Source organism: Zingiber officinale, chromosome 5A (genome assembly GCF_018446385.1).
Source record: "Zingiber officinale cultivar Zhangliang chromosome 5A, Zo_v1.1, whole genome shotgun sequence".
Classification (NCBI taxonomy): domain Eukaryota; kingdom Viridiplantae; phylum Streptophyta; class Magnoliopsida; order Zingiberales; family Zingiberaceae; genus Zingiber; species Zingiber officinale.
In genome coordinates, this window is record NC_055994.1 from 129,514,754 (window position 1) to 129,533,849 (window position 19,096).

Below are 19,096 nucleotides of genomic sequence, written 5' to 3' on the forward strand. Positions count from 1 at the left end.
GAATTATTTAAATTTAGCTAAAATCATATAACGATGCATTTTGACTTTTCTTGAAAAAAATAATTCTGACGTCTTTTTAATTTTTGCCCTTTATTAATGGCTGAAAGTTCAATTTGGTCTCGTAATTTTCAGTAGCTGTCAATCTAATCCCTGAGACCCATAATTAACACACTTTTGGGCCACACGTGGGAAAAGTTGACGCAAAAGGACACCTAAAAGCGGAACAGATCAAGTTCAATTGCGCCCCGCTGGGCCCCTGATGCATCGATGTCGTCGGCAATAGAAAGAGTTATCTAAAATTTAAAATTATCTAAAAATATTAAACCTAGATTATGATTACTGCTGATAATTTTTGTTTTGGGGAGGTTTTAGATTTAATTATCATCGAGAGGTGAATTAATGCAAAATTAAATGAGATTTAGAGGCGAGCTCCCAAACTAATTGACTGTCGTCAATCTCGCAGCGGACGCAGTCGCAGGATTTGAATAAACTAATTAAATTAATTAATTAAATATGCGAGGCTGGAGCGAGGATATTAGGAAGAAAAGTTGAGAGAGAAAGGAGAATAAGAAAGCTGTATATCTGGAGAGAGCTAGCGAAAGCGGCCGCGAGAAAGAGAGGAGAAGAAGACGACGGCGAGAGAGAGAGAGAGAGAGAGAGAGAGAGGAGATAGCGAGGTAGAGGCCAGAGCAAGGGCGAAGGGAAGGAGAGGTGCGGGATTCCACAGCTCCGCTCTCGGATTGTATCTTCTCCGATTATCTCCCGAGCCTCTGCCCTGCGCCTTCCATTTGGATTTCTCTTCGTCGGCAGCGGTTCTGTTCGCGCTTCGGTCGGCGCCCTGGCCGCGACTAGTCGATCGAATTTTCCATTTCGCCGGATCGACTGTGGCTCGCAGAAGAATTGTTGTCTTCTGTGCTTCTCCTGCTCCGTTTGTTTGGTCGTTTTTGAGTCGGGGAGACCTCGGTTTGCTGCATTGGCGTGGTTTCTGAGAGGGGTTTTGAGTTGATGAATTGGTAAGGTTGTGTATGGGACTTGGTTTGTGAGAAAGGCGGGGTTTTGTTTCTTCGGTATCTTGGTTGGAGGATTTTATGCACCTGATGCGGAACATTTGGGTGGGCTGAGGTACCTGAGCGAGAGGGGAGATGGATGAGAGTGGCGGGTCTTTTGTAGAGGTGAGGAGAATATCTCAGGCGCCGGATCGAGGGAGCGTCTACCACTCGTCACCTGGTATGTGCAGTTCCTTCCTACTTATTTCCCCCTTTCTTTTCTCGTCTGATGAAATAATGTTCTCTCCCTCGCTTTCAAGTGAATATTACAATTCGGTTTGAAGTAGTCTGCTACTGTTATCGGTAGCATTAAGTAATTAACTTCCGAAGGATCGTTTATGATGTTTGACTAGTAAAGATGATGTGGATTCAAAATTTTAGACTTCACAATAGTATTTTTCTTCGTCCATAATCAATTTTTTATGGAAAAGAATCCATGATAATCGTCAATTTGTCCATTTTAGATTTTCTACCGAGGTCTGTTAATGATGTTCCAAATTAGTTAGCTCCAAGTGTCTGTCATGATGTGCATATCATGACGAGCTTGCTCTGCTGCACGTAATATTAGACCATCCCATAGTAAGTGAGACGATCCTGAATTACTAAAAGTAATTTTTTTTAGTGCTCTGAATAGATGAAAGTAGTTGAATACGGATAGATAATAAACTCATTATAGCTGCGATGATGAAAGTGTACTGGTGCTTTAGCTTGACTGACAAGAACTAGTTTTCATTGCATCCAAAGCATATTTTTTCAGTTCAGTGTAAAACACTAGGAATAAAAAAAGTTGTAACCTGCCGGAGTAGGTTTTCTGCATACAGGATGAAGACACCTCAGGGATGTCTAACCAATGACATGTTGAAACAAGCATGGATCCTAGGCTTCAAACTGTACCTTAAAATGATCTTCCATAAAGGATAACAAGTTTAGAAGCAAAACTTCTTGGAACAAGATATCTTTCTTCTTGGTAATACCTTTTCCATTGGTGGTTGAACCTTTAGAAGGAAGACATTAATTTACTGTCTTTTTGTGAACCTAAACATGAATAGGCTTATGATTTGGTTCACGTCTTATTATTGATGAGGTAAGAAATCAGGGGCTAGTTACGACTTCTACCTTTTTTAATTTTAGTTTGCTCCTTGGGTAATTGTTATAGATTTTGTAACAAGATTGTGCTTAGGTTTACGAATCTAGCATCTGAACTTTGTCGAAGTTCAAATAAACAAGAATGACCTTTGGCATAACTGTGTGTTCAGTAGGATGGAATGCAATGGAATGAGAATGTTTTATTCCTCCTATGATTTTATTCCAATGTTTGGAGGGACAACTGGAGATGGAATGACCTATTCCAAGGAATAGTTGGTTCCATAGCTTAATAGGTAGAGAACTTCATTCCAACTCTATTAAATATAATATTACTCAACAATTTAACATTTCAAATTAAAATAGAAATACATAATACAAGTAAACCAATCACTCAGTATACTCAGTATGATCTGTCAAATGCAAAAAGCGACATGTTTGTACTTAGGCCCGATGTCATGCCCTGCACGAGCTAGACTTGTTTTGACACTACCCCAATTTGATTCCAAACATGCTTTTATCACTTGGTAATGTTTGATTTTTTTTGGAGATATAACATCTGTGCTCCACATGTTTGCTTGTATGCCTACTCAAGTCAATTCACACCTATACAAACGTATACCTTGTGCAAAAAGTTAGTGAAGAAGATTCTTTATAAACCTCTATATATCTCCTCTACTACTAGAAGTGCGATCAAACAAAACCTGGAATGATGTTAGTTGAAATCCCTCACAAAACCAACAAAATTTAGGCATGATATGATTACATAACTAGGTAGACAGTCTACCATAGCTGTTCCTTGAATAGACATGCAGAAAAAAGATCCTTGAAATTTCACAGTTTTGGGTCAACTAGTTGTGTTCACATCTACATTTAAGTCAATTGTGTAATAACCTATAAATCCTTTTCATATGCCTTGTGCTTGTTTTTGTATTATTTTCTCTTATCTTATTTCTGCTTTCACACATTGCAATCTTTTCAAGATTCATGCTTCTTTTCCTCAATAAGTGGAGAGAATTGATCATATACGTGTACCTATTCAAATAATATGCATTATCACAGTTCTTTCAATCTGAAGTTCATGTTTCATTTGTAATTATCTGTGATTTGTAGAGATTATCACAGGATCTACTGCCTGGATTGGAAGAGGCTTTTCATGTGTTTGTGCTCAAAGAAGAGAAAATGATGTTCGTTTGTCATTTGACCTAACACCCTCACAGGTGAGATCTTATAAATATTTATTATATTTTTATTGAAATTTTGTCAAACTGTTATTTAAAAGAACATCTTGCATGACTATTCCCTTGTTAAATAAACTGATCATGCCTAATTGATATCACCTGTAACATTCTTTTTTTTTTTTTTTTTGGAAACAAGACGAGTGAGCAATAGTTCGCTCAGGATTAATTAAACCAAATAGAAGCTTACAGAGATGAGGAAAATAAGCCACATTGTGAACAAAACCAGGATTACGTCGAACATGACATCTTGCATGACTATTCCCTTCTTTGAAATAAACTCATCAAGTTCAGTTGAGTGATATCGTTCAATTCTGAAAATAATATAAAATAGATGATTTATAGGGTTTCTTTTATTATATTGTCATTGAGTGGGGTACCTCCCGATGTGTGGGAATTACACCCCGGGGCGTGACAGATATGGACTGGTTTGACTACTTACTGATGAAAGTTTCTGATATCACTTGAGACTGGGTTATGCTAATGGGGGGCAAGGCTCTGATACCTTGAAACTAGTTTTTGTGGAATGATTTTCCTCTCATAGAACAAATTAATTAAAAAATAAAATATCTGATAATATCTATTTTCTAAAAAATAAACACGCAATGACAATTGCATCCTAGAAATCAGTATATAATTTGGAATATCTTCTTTTTTATGATTTGGAATACCTCACCAGATTATCCAAAAAAAGATGGGGATTTCTACAATCAATATCATGTTAGAGATGTGAATGGAAAAAGTGGCGGAGAGGAAAGAGGCTCCATTGGGAGTTTCAAGGCATATTGGTTGATTTATATTGTTGTACATGCATGTATGATGTGAACAAATGCATGGGAAGAGACTCTCTTCCACGCATGGATGCGCAGGGGATCAAATCTAGGGACCGGATTTGTATTGAACCAAGTTGATTCATGTGCGGTCTATGTGCATTAATGCCGAACCGGTCGGAGCAAAATTTGCCCAAGCGAATGAACCAACGTTTTGCCACCCAAATATTTTTGCTTGTTGCTCAAATGTAACAGAAGTATTAATCGATGATTGATGAAGAATCTGAACCTCGAAACGCTTGAGTTGGATGGGTTAATGGACAATAAATGGCTTTAATTCGGCCATTGAATACTGCAATGGTTTAAGCTCCTATATAAGGAGGTTGTGACCAAGAGCACAAGAGAGAGAGTCATAGCAAAGATTTTCCTCCACGTCGTTCCCCTAGATCTTCTCTCCATCGTGCATTTCTACTCGGTGGTTTGCCCATGATAGCAATCAGGTATTTTCTCAGTTTGCCACGAACAACCCGTGCTTGGTTGTGTACGTGGTTCTACCGTTGTATCCTGGGAAACAAAAATCCATAATAACCTCGAAGCACAACCGGAGGAGGACGAATCTGTTTTAAAGAAACTATGTCACGCAGGCATCAACAACTCTTACTTCCATCTCGGGTCTCGACCTCATATCTCGGCATCTCGGTCTCGACCTCGTACATCTCAGTCTCGGCTAGACATCTCGGTCAAGTCTTCTAGGCAATCCATTTTTTCCCAACAGCTCCACCTTCTTGCTGGCCAGTCTGAGATTATCCGCTCAGGTCATCTCAACAGGTCTAAAGTTATATTTTTTAGTATATTTCAATTCAGCAACTATTCTTGTAATCTCCGGCTAGCAATCTTCATTATGGAACATTGTCCAACATGTCATACATTTTCTTCTTACTGTTAGACATTGCGATCATGAAAAGAAAATATTTCATGATTTCATATATTTGCAGGAGGAATGTTTACACAGATTACAAAACAGGATTGACATTACCTATGATGGATCCAAACAAGAGCACCAGGTAGTAGTCTTATAACAGCTCTTCTCTTATGGTTTCTAATATTATAGCTTTGATAGATGTTTTTCATGCAATGACTATTAATCTATTAATTATTATAATTTCGTTTTGCTGGAATATTTCTGAAGGAATCCTTAAGGTTCACTTTTTGTTTGGTATAATTTTATGATACAGTATGTATCAGAAGAACAAGTCAAGATATAATAGTAAACATTAATCTTAAGAGGGTTAATAAAAACATTTGGTAGTGTCTGATCCTTGCTTCTATCTTGTAGTTTGACCAAGAAACCTTTGATTTTGAAGCATTTGTTCATGATCTTATTTTGTCCACTAAATTTTGCCTAGGAAGCCTTGAGGGGCCTCTGGTACACTGCTTATCCTGAAGTTGAACTTCGTGATATAATATCCGAACAGTGGAAGGAAATGGGATGGCAGGGAAAGGATCCGTCTACAGATTTTAGGTATTGGTGGTTCTTTAAACTTAACAGTGGAATCTTTGTTGAGATATTTTACCTTCCATTTGTAGGCAAACCAGTAATTGCCCTTTCTGTTGTGTTGCAGGGGTGGTGGTTTCATATCCTTGGAAAACCTATTATTCTTTGCCAGGAATTATCCTGTAAGTTGTTTTTCCTCTTTTGGCTTTCTGAATTAGTTGACAATTACTGCATATAGAATATTCGTTATTTTTGGTCCATGATAAGATAAATTATATTTTTGATTTCTCGCTGTGTGTATTTGAATATTAACATTGATATGACTGAAATTTCCCTTGTAGACTTTTATTTCACTTCCTGATTGTCTCTTTACCAACATTAATTTATAGATATAACACCCTTATATCAATCATCGTGCCAAATGTGGGATTTATCTGAAACTATATGCAAACTAGCTTCCCACTTCTGTCCTTTTTGTCTTCATGACAGCCAGTCACTTGAAGGATTTACGTTTTTCTGTTCATGGTGGACTTACCTTTTTCACCTGTCTTAATGGATAGCTCACGTTGCTCCTAAGAAACGAATTCCCAATTTGGAATAAAATGGTTAGCTCAATTGCTTAGGACTTCACTTGGATAGTTACTGGGGTCCAAAACCAAATGCTACTGAAAGAGATGCTGCACAAGAAGGCTATTAATCTTTGATATTCAATTTTTGGAAATATGAGGTGTTCCTGTCCGAAAGCGTGAAGTTGGAAAGTTGGGGAGGTGGTAGTTCTGCTGACTGGATGAAGACCTCGCTCCTCTCTGCAAAACAAAACCAAACCAGGAAGGGGTCTGGCGTTGACCCTCTGACGCTCAAGTTAGAAACAGAAGAAGAGAAAGTGAAAGCACTAGAGACCGAGATCAATCTTGCCTTTTTTCATACCTATTATACTCTTTTATACCTGTTTTGGTGACCCTTCATATGCCCCTGTTTAATGATATTAATTGCATACAAAAGATATCTTTATCTTGGCTTCTCCGCATTCAATGATAGATGGAGTACTCTCTTTTATTTTCTCTTTCCCTTATTAAGTATCCGTCATTTTCTTTTTTATTATATCGGTCCATTACACTGTCAATGGCATATCCCGAGCCGGACAAGTGACTCGCTCGACCCGCTCTCCTGTCGATCGGGCTGACCAGACGTTGTTTCACCCAGATGGCTGACTGGACAACGGTTCCTTCGATTGGCCTATGTAGCCCCCTCTCGCTCGGGCGATGCGGTTGAGCCTCTGAGCCCTGACGTTGACGTTTTGACTTTGACCTCCACCGTGGTTGTTGACCCATGTCTGGTGGGCTCCTCCTTACCACCACATCATGAGGGAAGATGATATTTCATTCAGCTTGTGCAATCAAGCAATTCTGGTTGTATTAAAAGGCATCTGAAAGAGAAGTATTTAACTTGAAGCATCCCCTGTTATTATGTGATTGGATGAAACTATAATGCAAGAGCCACATGGAAGAAAACATTGCCGAATTCTTGTTGGAGAAATTGGAATAGTTCCTAAACCAAATTTCTTTTAAAGTACTCAACCAATACTGTCTCTAGTCAATTACCAAAATTTTGATAACTCTTCAAAATTGTTCTTAACCTTGTCATTTTCTATATGCATAAAAGGGTTTTATACACATTTTGCTTGTAAATGGTCTAACTCTATAAATTCACCTATCTTGTGTGGCCAGGTTGATAAGAATTTATTTAAGTAATATCTAAAAATTCATCAACCAAAACAAGGAGGCAAATCCCTTAGATTTTCAATCTGATAATCATATGGAAAAATGGGATTAAAGCTTAACTGTGTAGGACCCTTGGCGGCTGACTAGAGGGGGGTGAATAGCCCTGTAAAGGAAAACAAATCTTCCTCGAACTTTATAGCTTTATAAGAATCAACACTTGCATAAAAGAAATAAAAAACTAAATAAAGAAAGAAGAGAGGCACAAAAGGTTTACTTGATTACAACCGGAAAGTTTGTTAATCCAAGGAAGATGAAAAGCTCACTAATGTCTCCTTCAGGCGAAGAAACCTCTTACAGTAGTTGAAGCATTCAATTACAGAACAAGACTTAAAATAAATCAATTACAAGTGTTCTATTTTAGCTTCTAGGACCAAGACTGTATTTATAACCCTGGTCGTGATGCCTGGAAGGATTTCAGGCGCCTGGGGGATAAACTTTTATCCCCGTCGCAATGAAACATGTCACATTGCATTCCGGATAAAATCCTGCTCCAGGCGCCTGGATTCGGAAAGTCAACATTCTGTTGACTTTTTGTCCAGACCTTCCGCTTCGGTTCTGCTCTCATTAGTCCGGGTCTTTCGCTCCAATTCCGCTCGCTTAGGTGATTTCGGTCATCCAGAATAGGGCTCACCCGAACTCATTTTCCGACCTTTGAGCAAACCTCCGTTCCGGCTTCTCGTCCCTCGGAAACGTCGCGCGCCTCCTTCTCGTCCACCGACGTACTCTTTCACAGCACCTCGTACCTCGGATGCACCGCCTGTCAGCTCTCTCCCATGCCATCCTTCTCACTAGCTGCGTCTTTCGCTCGACTTTCTATGCTCCTAAGTTCTTGCACGCTTAGACACAGGGATTAAATACCAACATGACCTAACTTTACTTGGTTCATCACATCAAAACTGTCACGGGGTACTTACAGATTTACATTGGCTATAATTGACTATGATGGAGGGATTGAGAGAGATGTCTTACATAGAATACAAACAGGATGAGTGAAATGGAGAGGAGCGTCGTGTGTTTTATGTGATCGTAAAGTACCTTTTAAACTTAAAGGTAAGTTCTATAAAACCGCAGTTAAACCTGCTATGTTATATGGAGCTGAATGTTGAGCTATGACTCGAGCACAGGAGCAGAAGATGAGAGTTGCAGAGATGAGGATGCTAAGGTGGATATGTGGACATACGAAGATGGACAAAATAAGAAATGAGAATATTGGAGAGAAAGTCGGAGTTGCATCTATTGAGGAAAAACTCCGAGAGACACGTTTAAGATGGTACGAATATGTACTTAGACGACCAATAAATGCTTCAGTTAGGCGATGTGAAACTATGATAAACATGCATATCAAACGAGGAAGAGGAAGACCAAAAAAGACTTGGTTAGCAACAATAAAACAAGATAAAATTTATTTAAATATAGATGATGATATAATAGGAGATAGAGCTCAATGGCGTAAAAGGATTCATGCAGCCAACCCCACCTAGTGGGAAAAGGCTTGGTTGTTGTTGTTGTTGTTGATTATCCTTAGCCATCATTGTCAACCCTACTGTTTACAGCTGCTAACTGTAATACTTCAAATCTCTGCAGAAATCATTCAACGATCTTCTCAGAAAGCAGGATGGTAACAGAGCTCTTTGGGAATACCCCTTTGCGGTTGCCGGTGTAAATATAACATTCATGCTTATACAGATGCTGGATCTTCAAGTTGGTCTGTTCTTTATAAACTTTGTTCTACTGTTTTTTTTGGAACCATTTAGTTTAATATAGATGTTTATAAGGTCTTAAAACCAATAACATTTCTTGCATCTTAACTGTTTTCAACATGTCATAAGGTGTATCACTTATAAGTTACAGTGATATCCTGCAGTGAAACCAAGGTCACTTGTTGGAGTTATTTTTCTGAAGCTACTTTCTGGTAAGTTTTTATCAACATAGTCTTTCTTATTTGATTTGTCCATATCGAGTTACTAAAATTAGTTGCTCCTGACTCGTTAGTATGCCATTTTAATTTTATATGAAGGTGAATTGCTTGTCAGTATAGGAAGTTAGATGGGCATCAATATCAATATTGGTGCTGCCTCTAAATGTCTAACAACACGAGACTGACTAAAAGGCTAACTACCTATAGATTTACATCTTTTAGTTTTGGTCAATGCTCATCAGGAGGCTTACTTAAGATTATTTGTTAGAAGCATTTGTAGTTGTGCCCAAATGATTGGGACTAACACAGCTCGATGATGATGTTTGATAATGTTCATGTTCTTGGAAAAAAAAAAATCCGGAAGCAGTTGATCCGTTGGCTATGATTCATTATCTAGGTTGCTAGTTTTATGATGGTTTGTAACTTTTTATGAATGTTGTAGTATGAATGTTGTAGTTTAATTTAGGCTAAGCCTTCATGCTTAACAAGTTTGGCGCATCTTCAAATTTTAGTTTTAGATCAGTGAAAAAGGTGGCTTATCAGTATTGGAATTCAATTTCAAACGTTTATCTCTGCGTCTCAGAGAATGACCGGGCCTTTGATATACTATACTGCATAACTTTCAAATTGATGGATCAGCAATGGCTTGCCATGCGGGCCTCCTACATGGATTTCAATGTATGTTATGTGCTGTTCAATATTATCATTTTCATTCGATCCTATCTATGGATTTGTATTCATTTAAGGCTATTTTTTTTCCTGGTTTCCCCAGATGGTTATGAAATCAACACGTCGTCAGCTGGAGCATGAGTTGCTACTGGAAGATGTCTGCCGAGTCGAGGATTTACCTTCCTACAGCCTTCTTACTCGCTGACTAGCACCCTCTCAGTTAACATTTCTAGTCCCGGAAGCCACAAAACACATCGATTCAGCTGTTTCCTTTGTGATTGCTCCTGCTCAAATTTGTTAATGCCTGCTTTTGATTTTTCTGTGTTATTCATTTTGAGACAGTAAGTTGTCTTTCACGGTCCATGTTTTCTGGAATTGTTTTCTCCCAATAATTAGTTATTCTCCACGCATTCTCATCAATCTTCTGGCAGTGACATCTTTTCATGTGTATGCAAGCCACTCCATGAAAGATAATGCAAAGAAATGGCCAGAGTCTCGGAACGTTTGTTTTTTTAGCTAACTCTAGATATTCAATTTTTTTCAGACAGATTAATCTGGGATAATTTGTCTATATCCATGGAAGTTTTTCATCATGCCATGGGTGTCCCAGTAATCTAATATTTCAGATTTATTGGGGGAAAATATTCTACTGCCGTGTTCTTTGATATTTTACCTGCCAAACTCTTAACCATTACCCATTGCTATTCTTGTCCCATTCGACGGTCTCTCTTCGATGCTTTTCTATAATTGTCCTCTTGTGTTGGATTGTAGACCTTGATAGAATTGATTGACACACTGAGATTTATAATAGAAATTGTTTGAGTGGAGAATGCTAAAATTTCGTGATTTTTCAATTCAAAATAAGAATCGCACTAGTTGATTCATATTTTATAGCTCAAGAAAATAATAAGAATGACTTAATCCACATGTTTGTCTTTCCTCCTTTCATTACTTAATTATTAAATAAATTAGGTTTGTTTGTTAGTTTGGATGTAATTTATAAAGAAAGTTAGATTTGCTTGTTAGTTTCACCTTTTTGTTTCACCGTAAGGATATTAACATTATTATTGTAATAAATTAAAGTAATGACAATAATTGATTTTTCAACCCTATTAATTTCACACTTTCATGTCATTATATTTTTTTTAACTGAAAATTAAGATGATAACCCTTTAGAATTTTTTTATATATAGAAAAACTATTTCTATCTATTATTTTAAAATACTATTTAATTAAAAAATATTAATTTTGATTTCTAAAAGTTTTTAAATTTCATATGGCAAAAACATACTCCTTTATTCCAAATGCTCCTCAGTGCTAGTCTCACAATGAGATAAAGGGAGTAAATTATGGTGATCGAGAGATCTCTTTAGGTAGGAGAGATTTTATTTTCTAATTTTTTTTTCTCAAAATCAGGGTGATCGGGTTTTCCAAAATCACGGTCATTGGACAAAGTTTTTAAAATTTTTCGTAGATACACATTGCGTGTGTAATATAATACATGAATATATGTAAACTTTATAAAATAAATATTTTTTTATCAAATAATTAAATAATATTATTTAATGATAATATGATTTATTCTTGAGTGCCGCCCTTACGTCGATAAAAGACTCTCCTTCATAAAAAATTAATTGGGACTTTCCATAAAAAAACTAATTTAATTCTTTATATCATATATTAAACTGATAAGAACAAATATTACATTTAATCTTAGCCAAAAGACCGCCCATAAATTAGATAAGGATGCACTATCCTTCATAAAAAATTAATAAGGACTTTCCATAAAAAAATTAATTTAATTTTTTATATTATATATTAAATTTATAATAACAAATACTACACTTAATCTTAACCAAAAGACCACCCATAAATTGAGTAAGGACGCGTCAGACTTATGCAATAGTACAATCTAGGGGTGACACTCGAGAATCCTAGTAGTTATCTATTGTAACAGACTCTCCCTTATAATAAATTAATTTAATATCATACTTTGATCTTAAGACGTTGGACTAAGGAGAACTTGTAGTTCTCGTTTGATCCCTGATAAAGTAAATCTTGGTTTTTGTTTCCCTTGTGATGGGCTTGGAAGGGGGGGGGGGGGGGGGGGGGATGCCAAGTATTCGTCGGAGATCATATCCATGTCAAGTATCCGCTTGAGATCATATCTTCTTAGGTCTATTCTGGATGTACAATTCTATTTCGGTAGTTATTTTTCATTTCAGTTGGAAAATATAATCGGATGTTTGGGGTAAAATTATTAGAAAAATTTACTGATTAATTAATAAGAAAAATTTCTAATATAGATATTTATTTTTAACAAAATAATAAGATATATAAATATTTCTTAAATAATCACCCCAATAAAACTATGAGATAATATCTAGATTTATCTGTTTATCGATGTGGAAAGTCATATTCATTAAAAACAAAACTAAAAATAATAGAGAGATGAAGTATTGACAAAAAATAATAATAATAATAATAAAAGGGAAAAGGTATAAAAAGTTTTAAAATTTATTTATTATTTTTTTTTTAAAAAAAAAGAAGGCCTTTTGTTTCCAATTCATCTCCTCTCCTTTTGCTTTCCTCTTTACCATTTAACTTGATTGCCAATGGACTCATCTCCATTGGATTGTACAGATTCCAACCTAGAAACGCACTCCACCCGTAAATTTCCGTCTTCCACAGTTTCACCTCCTTCGTTGTTCTCTCTCTTCTTCTCTCTGTGTTTTCTCACTCCGCTCTCTTAGATTTTTTGGGACTGGATAGAAGGAATGGTGGGCTACATGTTATTGAAAGGGGTGCTGTTTGCTGGGTCTGTGTTTTGAGTTTTTAAGGAATACGTGGTATTGGATTGCAGCTGCCGGCGAATATCATGGAACTCTTCTAATTTTAGGACAAATTCTCACATAAAAAAACTTTTTTGTTTTTGTTTTCGGTTACTTTTCGTATGATTTTGTGCTGATTTATATTGGGATTAAAAGGGGAAAAGGAAGGAGTTTTCCAAATGAAAAAGCAAGGACCTTGCCGCCATTGTGGAGTTACAAGTGAGCTCTTATCCTTGTTTTGGAGATGTTCTGGATCTTTGTCTTGCTAATCTGATTCGTCTGTAGCTCCTGTTCTGTTTCATTTTTATGGTGCGAACTGGTATAGAATAATTTGCTTAAGAACAGTTTTCTGATTATGTTTCAGATTTTTATCGTTATTAAGGCACGATGAAGTATCAGCTGTTTGGTTTTCTTTGTTTACACTTGGTCCGTTCTTTGGTTAATTATTTGCGGGGAAAAGGTTGAATTCATTATATTTAGTCTTGCCTCTATAATTGCTGTAAATAGCCTGTGAGAGTTTGTTGTTGATCCAGAATACTCGTTACAAGCATCTCAATATCTCTGTTAACAATTGCCCTCAGGATAAAGGACTACAATGCAGGAGTGCTTTTGAATCCTTTTTTGAAGAAATTTGTGATTAGTATTGGGTTTTTAATTGATAGATGGTTTATGTTTCTTACCCATCTATCGGTAGTTCACTATCAGGAAGGCATAACACTTGTTTGGAGTGGTTGTACCTGCATCTTGATTGGGAGCTTGGAACTACCAGAGAACTTTTAATATTTGATAAGACCATATATTTTACCATTGGCAGCATTCTTGCTACTTGCTCCAAATGAAGTAAATAATGGCTGACTAGTAGTGGCAGATTCATTAGATTGATTTAAGTTTGGCCCATTCTACTAAGTTCTTGCTGATAGGCATTTAAACTATAGTTAGCTCATAATGCAACAAGAGTTACATGACTAACATTTCCATTAATGTCATCAACCATCAACAAAGTCATCTTAGTTCCACTAATACTAACTTCAATTTTATGCAGTAATGAGGGGAAAGATTCATATGCTGACCTTGTGTGAGAGTAGGTGGCTTTGTAGCTGTGTGTTATACTACATATTCACTAGTAGAATACTATAATGTGTGCCCTCTGCAGTATCTCTTTCAATACCTTTTTTCTTGATAAATAATTCATTCAGATAGGCATTATTTACTAATTGTTATCTTGCCATTCATTATATCTGGTGCTGAACAAAACTATTGTCTTTGTCTGTTTACAAATTTAGTATGATATTATGAATTGTCTTATTTCAATTTGAAAATGCATTTCATCATTTGGTTCTCCCTATATGATTTTCTTTTTGCGTAGTGAACAGCTGCTATTAGGGTGCTCATTGCATTTCATTATTTGGTTCTCCCTGTATGGTTTTTCTTTTTTGCTTAGTGAACATCATCTGTTAGGGTGCTCTATGCAGTTGATTATTTTGTTCTCCCTGTATGTTTTGTCTTTATGCATAGTGAACATCTGCTATTAAGGCACTTGATTTGAAGACTCAAACGATCATCTGTTATCAATACATAGCATCACCCATGTGGTTGTTTGTTTTACTTTGTGATTCAATGATTCTTCTTGTCTAATGATCACATTGTACCACTTTTATTCACAAATCTAATGAAATTATGGAAGTTATTTCATTGATTATAAAAAAGGTTCAAAAATAGACAACAGAAATTGTCATTTGGATTTTGATGATATGATAAAGATCATGCTCGTACTAGAAATTAAGAATAAGTTGCGTGGGATGTATATAAATTCTTCCCATGGCTACCTAAGTATATTGCTACTTTCTAGTGATTTTTGGAGGCACAGTAGTACTCAAGGTCCTACTTCAGTTTTTCTTGTTTACATGGTAAGCTGAATAGTTAACATCGTTTAGTGAGTCAAACATCTTTTTTTACGCAATCTTTCCAATTTGGTTAGTCCTTATTTTCAGTGTTGCTAATTTGGAAGGCTAGAATGCTCACTTGTTGGTGTCACTGTTATCTTGATAAATGCAAGCTAAACATGTGTTTCTAAGAAAGAAGCTTACCTTTAATAGGTACTCCTCTATGGCGAAATGGACCACCTGAAAAGCCAGTTCTATGCAATGCATGCGGTTCCAGGTGGAGAACTAAGGGTTCGCTGATAAACTATACACCACTGCATGCTCGTGAGCCTTTCAATTCAGTTGAGTTAAATGTTCCAAAAATCAAAATATCCTTCAAGCCCAAAGAACATAAGTTGCAAAAGAGAAATCATCAAAATGATATGTTGGAAAGTGAATTTGAAATGCAGTATTGTGACCAGAACTTTTGCAAGGTTGCTAAGGGGTATCAAAGCAATCAATGCAGTTCTGAATCTGAAATATCTGGTTCAGAAAGTTGTGTTCATTTTGACACCATCGAAGCAAGTGATATAACAGGTTATCATCTATTCATTCTGATCCTCTGAGTACCAAATGTAGGAAAACCAAAGTTGTTAGCGACTGAATTACATTTTCAATTTCTCTCACTTATTTCATTTCTCAGTAGGACATGTAGAGCTTGATAGATACTGTGCTATGAATGATCTCACCGCATCAACCTTGAGATATTCTATTTTATAAAAATGAGAAGTCTTATAACAAATTTCTCCTTTTGTATAGTAATGTAATCTGGAAACAATCCTAAGATGTTGCTCACTACACCTTAAGGTAGATGATCTTAAGATCATAAGTGGATTTTGCTAAGATGGCCACTATTTGTTTGCTATAATTTTCTAGTAAAATTGACATACATGCTAACAGTTAAACCGCCTTTCTGTGTGCATCTGTGTCATATTTGGTGTGTCAATTGCATCTTTATGAATGTGTTACTAGCATCTTTCCAATAATCATCTAGATATCTTTCTTGCATTTGTGAATGAGTTCTATGGTAAAGTATACACTCAATTGTTCTCACTAGCTTATGCAATAACAAGATAACTTTCTTTTTTTTGGTAATAAAATATAAATTCTTTTGGTTTCTTAGCAAGAAGCACCATGTGAAATGAAATACCGGCATAAAAGAAATTGTTGAACTCAAGATAGCATGCTATATATTCTTAGTAATATTACCAATGGACAGGCCGATATCTTTCCCTTGTTCATATGGTTAATCATGCCTTTGCTCCATTACATTCTCATGCCATTAACACCTGTGTGGGGACAACTAAGGTGGTTATCTGCAAGTCTTGTTGGATGCTGGTTTTTGTTATTGGAAGAGAGACATCAGAGTTAGTCTAACTAGTAATTGGCAAACAGTGTCATTTTGCGAGTCTTATTAACATTTTCCTATCAATCTATCATAATTAACTTACCAAATTTCTTGTAATAGTTAAATGACTCTCAGTTTAAAAGCTAAAGAATATTAGGACTTCTGGCCTTCATACTTTTTCTATAGAGGAAAAAAATGATAGAACCCTTAAGAGTTAATTTATATATGGCTCAAATTTTATTGGATGGAGGAACCATATAAAGTCCAGTGCTATCAGAGTTGTGTATGTTATGACCTCTGAGCTTAATATTAATAGTACTTTTATTTATTCTATTAGTTTCATCTGTTCATGTTCTTCCTATTAATCTGTGATGGATTGTAGCTAGACACTGAAATGCGAGTCTTACATGGCAATTCTTTGAAATTCTAACTAGACAATCAATGAGATACTGTTTCATTTTTTTCTGCAGGATCACTGCAGTCTAATGCATGGGATTCGCTAGAGCCATCAAAGAAAAAGATGTTTGTCTCCTGCCGAAAGCCTTCTCCTGTTGAAAAGCTCACGAAAGACCTGCATTCCATATTGTCTGAAGAGCAGGCTTCTAATCTGTCCAGAATGTCAGAAGACGATCTGCTTTATGAAAGTGGAAATCCATTTGGGTGTTCAGAGATTGGGTATGGAGGTGTACTCATCAAGCATCCAAGTCCAAAATTTGTAGAAGAGGAATCAGAAGCAAGCTCATTTACTATAGACAAATCATACATAACTAATAATGGTTATTCAGGTTCAGTACCCTTGTACATAAACACTGAACGAAAAGGAATAACTTCTATGAATTCTTGTATTGGCATGATAAAGCCAACAGCTCAAATGCATTATGAAAATGCCAAAAGGTAATTTCTTCACTAGATTTTTAATAGTTGCAAAGTTATATTGAATGATTCGCCCTCCACACTTTATCATTAGTAGTGAGAAAATTTTTGACGAGAAGTTAAAGATACTGCAAGACAGAAGCTCTCCATTGGGTTTTGCAGATTTAGATGTGAGTAGTGCTTTCATGTTCTTTTGTTGGCTAAACACTGTTTTCTAACATAGTCTACGAGAAGGTGTTTGATTTGAAAAGTTTTTTACTTTGGTAGTCTTTCATCAACTTTGAGGGTTTCACAAAATGCTTTACATACGAGGAACAACAATTATTGATGAAATATCTACCAGCTGTAGACACTTCCGAACCTCCCGAAAGGTTTGTTGTTGCATTTTTATAGCTCATTCTTCTAGTACAGTGACAGTTGCTCTCTAATTCTATTACTTTCATGATTTACCAGCCTAAAAAGCATGTTTACCTGTCCTCAATTCTTGGATACGTTATCTTGCCTCCAGCAACTGCTTCGCGAAGGAGTTTATGACCTCTCTTTATCAGGAGTGAGTGCCGAAGAATGCAGGGTATCGAAGAGTCTTGTATTACTTAACCGCGCAGACAGTAAAAGGTCGGAGGAGTGTGATGAAAAAACAGAGGTAAAAGGGTGGTTATCGACTTTGGGAATACAAAGTCACCGGAATATTTAGTTTGACTAATTTGGAGTACACTTGTTGTAGGATGCATCTGGAAAGAAGGTCAGAGGAAATGGAAATCCAAGTAGGCAAACTATACCTGATTTTTCAAATTTCACATCCCTGAAAAGAGATAATGAGAAGCAAGATCAACACATTCTAGGTTTGATTTTGATCTTATGTCTCAAATTATAGTATATATGAAAATCCTTTCTGCTACTCGCATACTAAGTTTCTTTTTTATGCTTGAACCTCATAACTATGGGTGTTAGGATTTCAGAATTTGTAAATTTGTTCTCTTATGCGCAACTCGCCTTCCAACACGCCATAACTCTTCGAGTGAATTAAGCTATGAATTTGTTGTCGTGCTGTGAATTGCAGATCACAAAACCTTTTTGAGAACCCCCAAGAGATTGCGCGAGTCTGGGGTCATGAATCCTCCTCCTAAATGCTCAACCCCAATTTTCAAAGGAACTGCAAACATAAATGATCTCACGAACAACGACGGGGCTTGCCTTACCTCAAGAACAACTTTGCCTTCTCTTTCAGACAGGAGCTCCATGCTTACCACCCCAATTCAATCCATTGCTAATTACTCTGAGGGTGACTTGCTTCTGGATTTACCTTCCAATGCAGACTACGCCGAAGCCGAACTGTTGTACCATCCAAGGAGAGGGAAAAGGAGCCTAAATGCTTCAACAACAGATAGTCGACACGAAGCTACTACTGATGGTCCATCATCGAGTTTCCAGTAACCCGCGTAAGAGAGGATCGAGTATAGAACACTATAGCACTAATTCCCCTTTGGCATTAACTAATCCTGTATTGTATAGCCCCTGGTACATAGTTGTTAATAACTCAGAGTGCATTTTGGCTGTTGCTAAGTTCTTATGCTTCTCGATACAGGAAACAAACAATGCTCATCGCCATCAAGATTGATGCTCATGGCATGTAACAAAGTGAACTATGTTAACCATTTGTAGCTTCATCCTTTCTACTCATCTCCTCTTATTGCCCGAGTTTAAACACTTGAGTACCAAATGAAATGACTTATAAAATATGCAAAATGTTTGGAGAAATTTATTACGGAAGGAATGGATTATGCTATCTAATTAGTATTCTATTCCATTCATCTTTTTCTTTTTCTTTTTTCCAATTTATGTGACAATAAAATGGAGTAAAAAAAAAAGAAAAGAAGAAAATTAAAAAAATTTATGAATCAGATGTAGTTGACTTGGAAAGGTAAAACTTGGGTTTGAATAATGAGAAATTGAAGGGCTTAATTGTAAATACGGAATCTTCAATGCTGTGGTTGTTGTTGTCTTCCGCAATCACCGTTGAGCCCAAACAGCTCCACCCAAGGCCGAGGGCCGAGTCAGCCCCACCGCCCTGCAGCCCCGGTCAGCGCACCGCCCGTGCCCCGGTGGAGGCGGCCCACCTCCC

The 19,096-nt window shown here is 36.6% G+C and overlaps 2 protein-coding genes across 5 annotated transcripts; both read left to right on the forward strand.

The window, feature by feature from the left end:
• The first annotated feature begins 540 nt into the window (after positions 1-540).
• On the forward strand, positions 541-10,420 carry LOC121981745 (ELMO domain-containing protein A-like). Of its 2 annotated transcripts, none has more exons than XM_042534446.1 (9): positions 541-1,227; positions 3,243-3,349; positions 5,133-5,201; positions 5,544-5,659; positions 5,760-5,814; positions 8,998-9,118; positions 9,278-9,325; positions 9,915-10,009; positions 10,104-10,420. In XM_042534446.1, exons 1-9 carry the CDS (start codon positions 1,143-1,145, stop codon positions 10,203-10,205), a joined length of 798 nt encoding a protein of 265 aa, XP_042390380.1. In that variant the 5' UTR covers positions 541-1,142; the 3' UTR covers positions 10,206-10,420. The 2 variants fall into 2 exon arrangements, with proteins under 2 accessions (XP_042390380.1, XP_042390381.1); XM_042534447.1 differs by having other exon boundaries at positions 3,255-3,349.
• Positions 10,421-12,584: 2,164 nt separating this feature from the next.
• LOC121981746 (GATA transcription factor 26-like) lies at positions 12,585-18,654 on the forward strand. 3 transcript variants are annotated; one of them, XM_042534450.1, is made up of 9 exons: positions 12,585-13,050; positions 14,928-15,055; positions 15,176-15,290; positions 16,572-16,995; positions 17,069-17,144; positions 17,242-17,345; positions 17,428-17,617; positions 17,699-17,816; positions 18,035-18,654. In XM_042534450.1, exons 1-9 carry the CDS (start codon positions 13,011-13,013, stop codon positions 18,406-18,408), a joined length of 1,569 nt encoding a protein of 522 aa, XP_042390384.1. In that variant the 5' UTR covers positions 12,585-13,010; the 3' UTR covers positions 18,409-18,654. The 3 variants fall into 3 exon arrangements, with proteins under 3 accessions (XP_042390384.1, XP_042390382.1, XP_042390383.1); XM_042534448.1 differs by having other exon boundaries at positions 14,928-15,290; XM_042534449.1 differs by having other exon boundaries at positions 14,928-15,290; positions 17,072-17,144.
• The last annotated feature ends 442 nt before the right edge of the window (positions 18,655-19,096 follow it).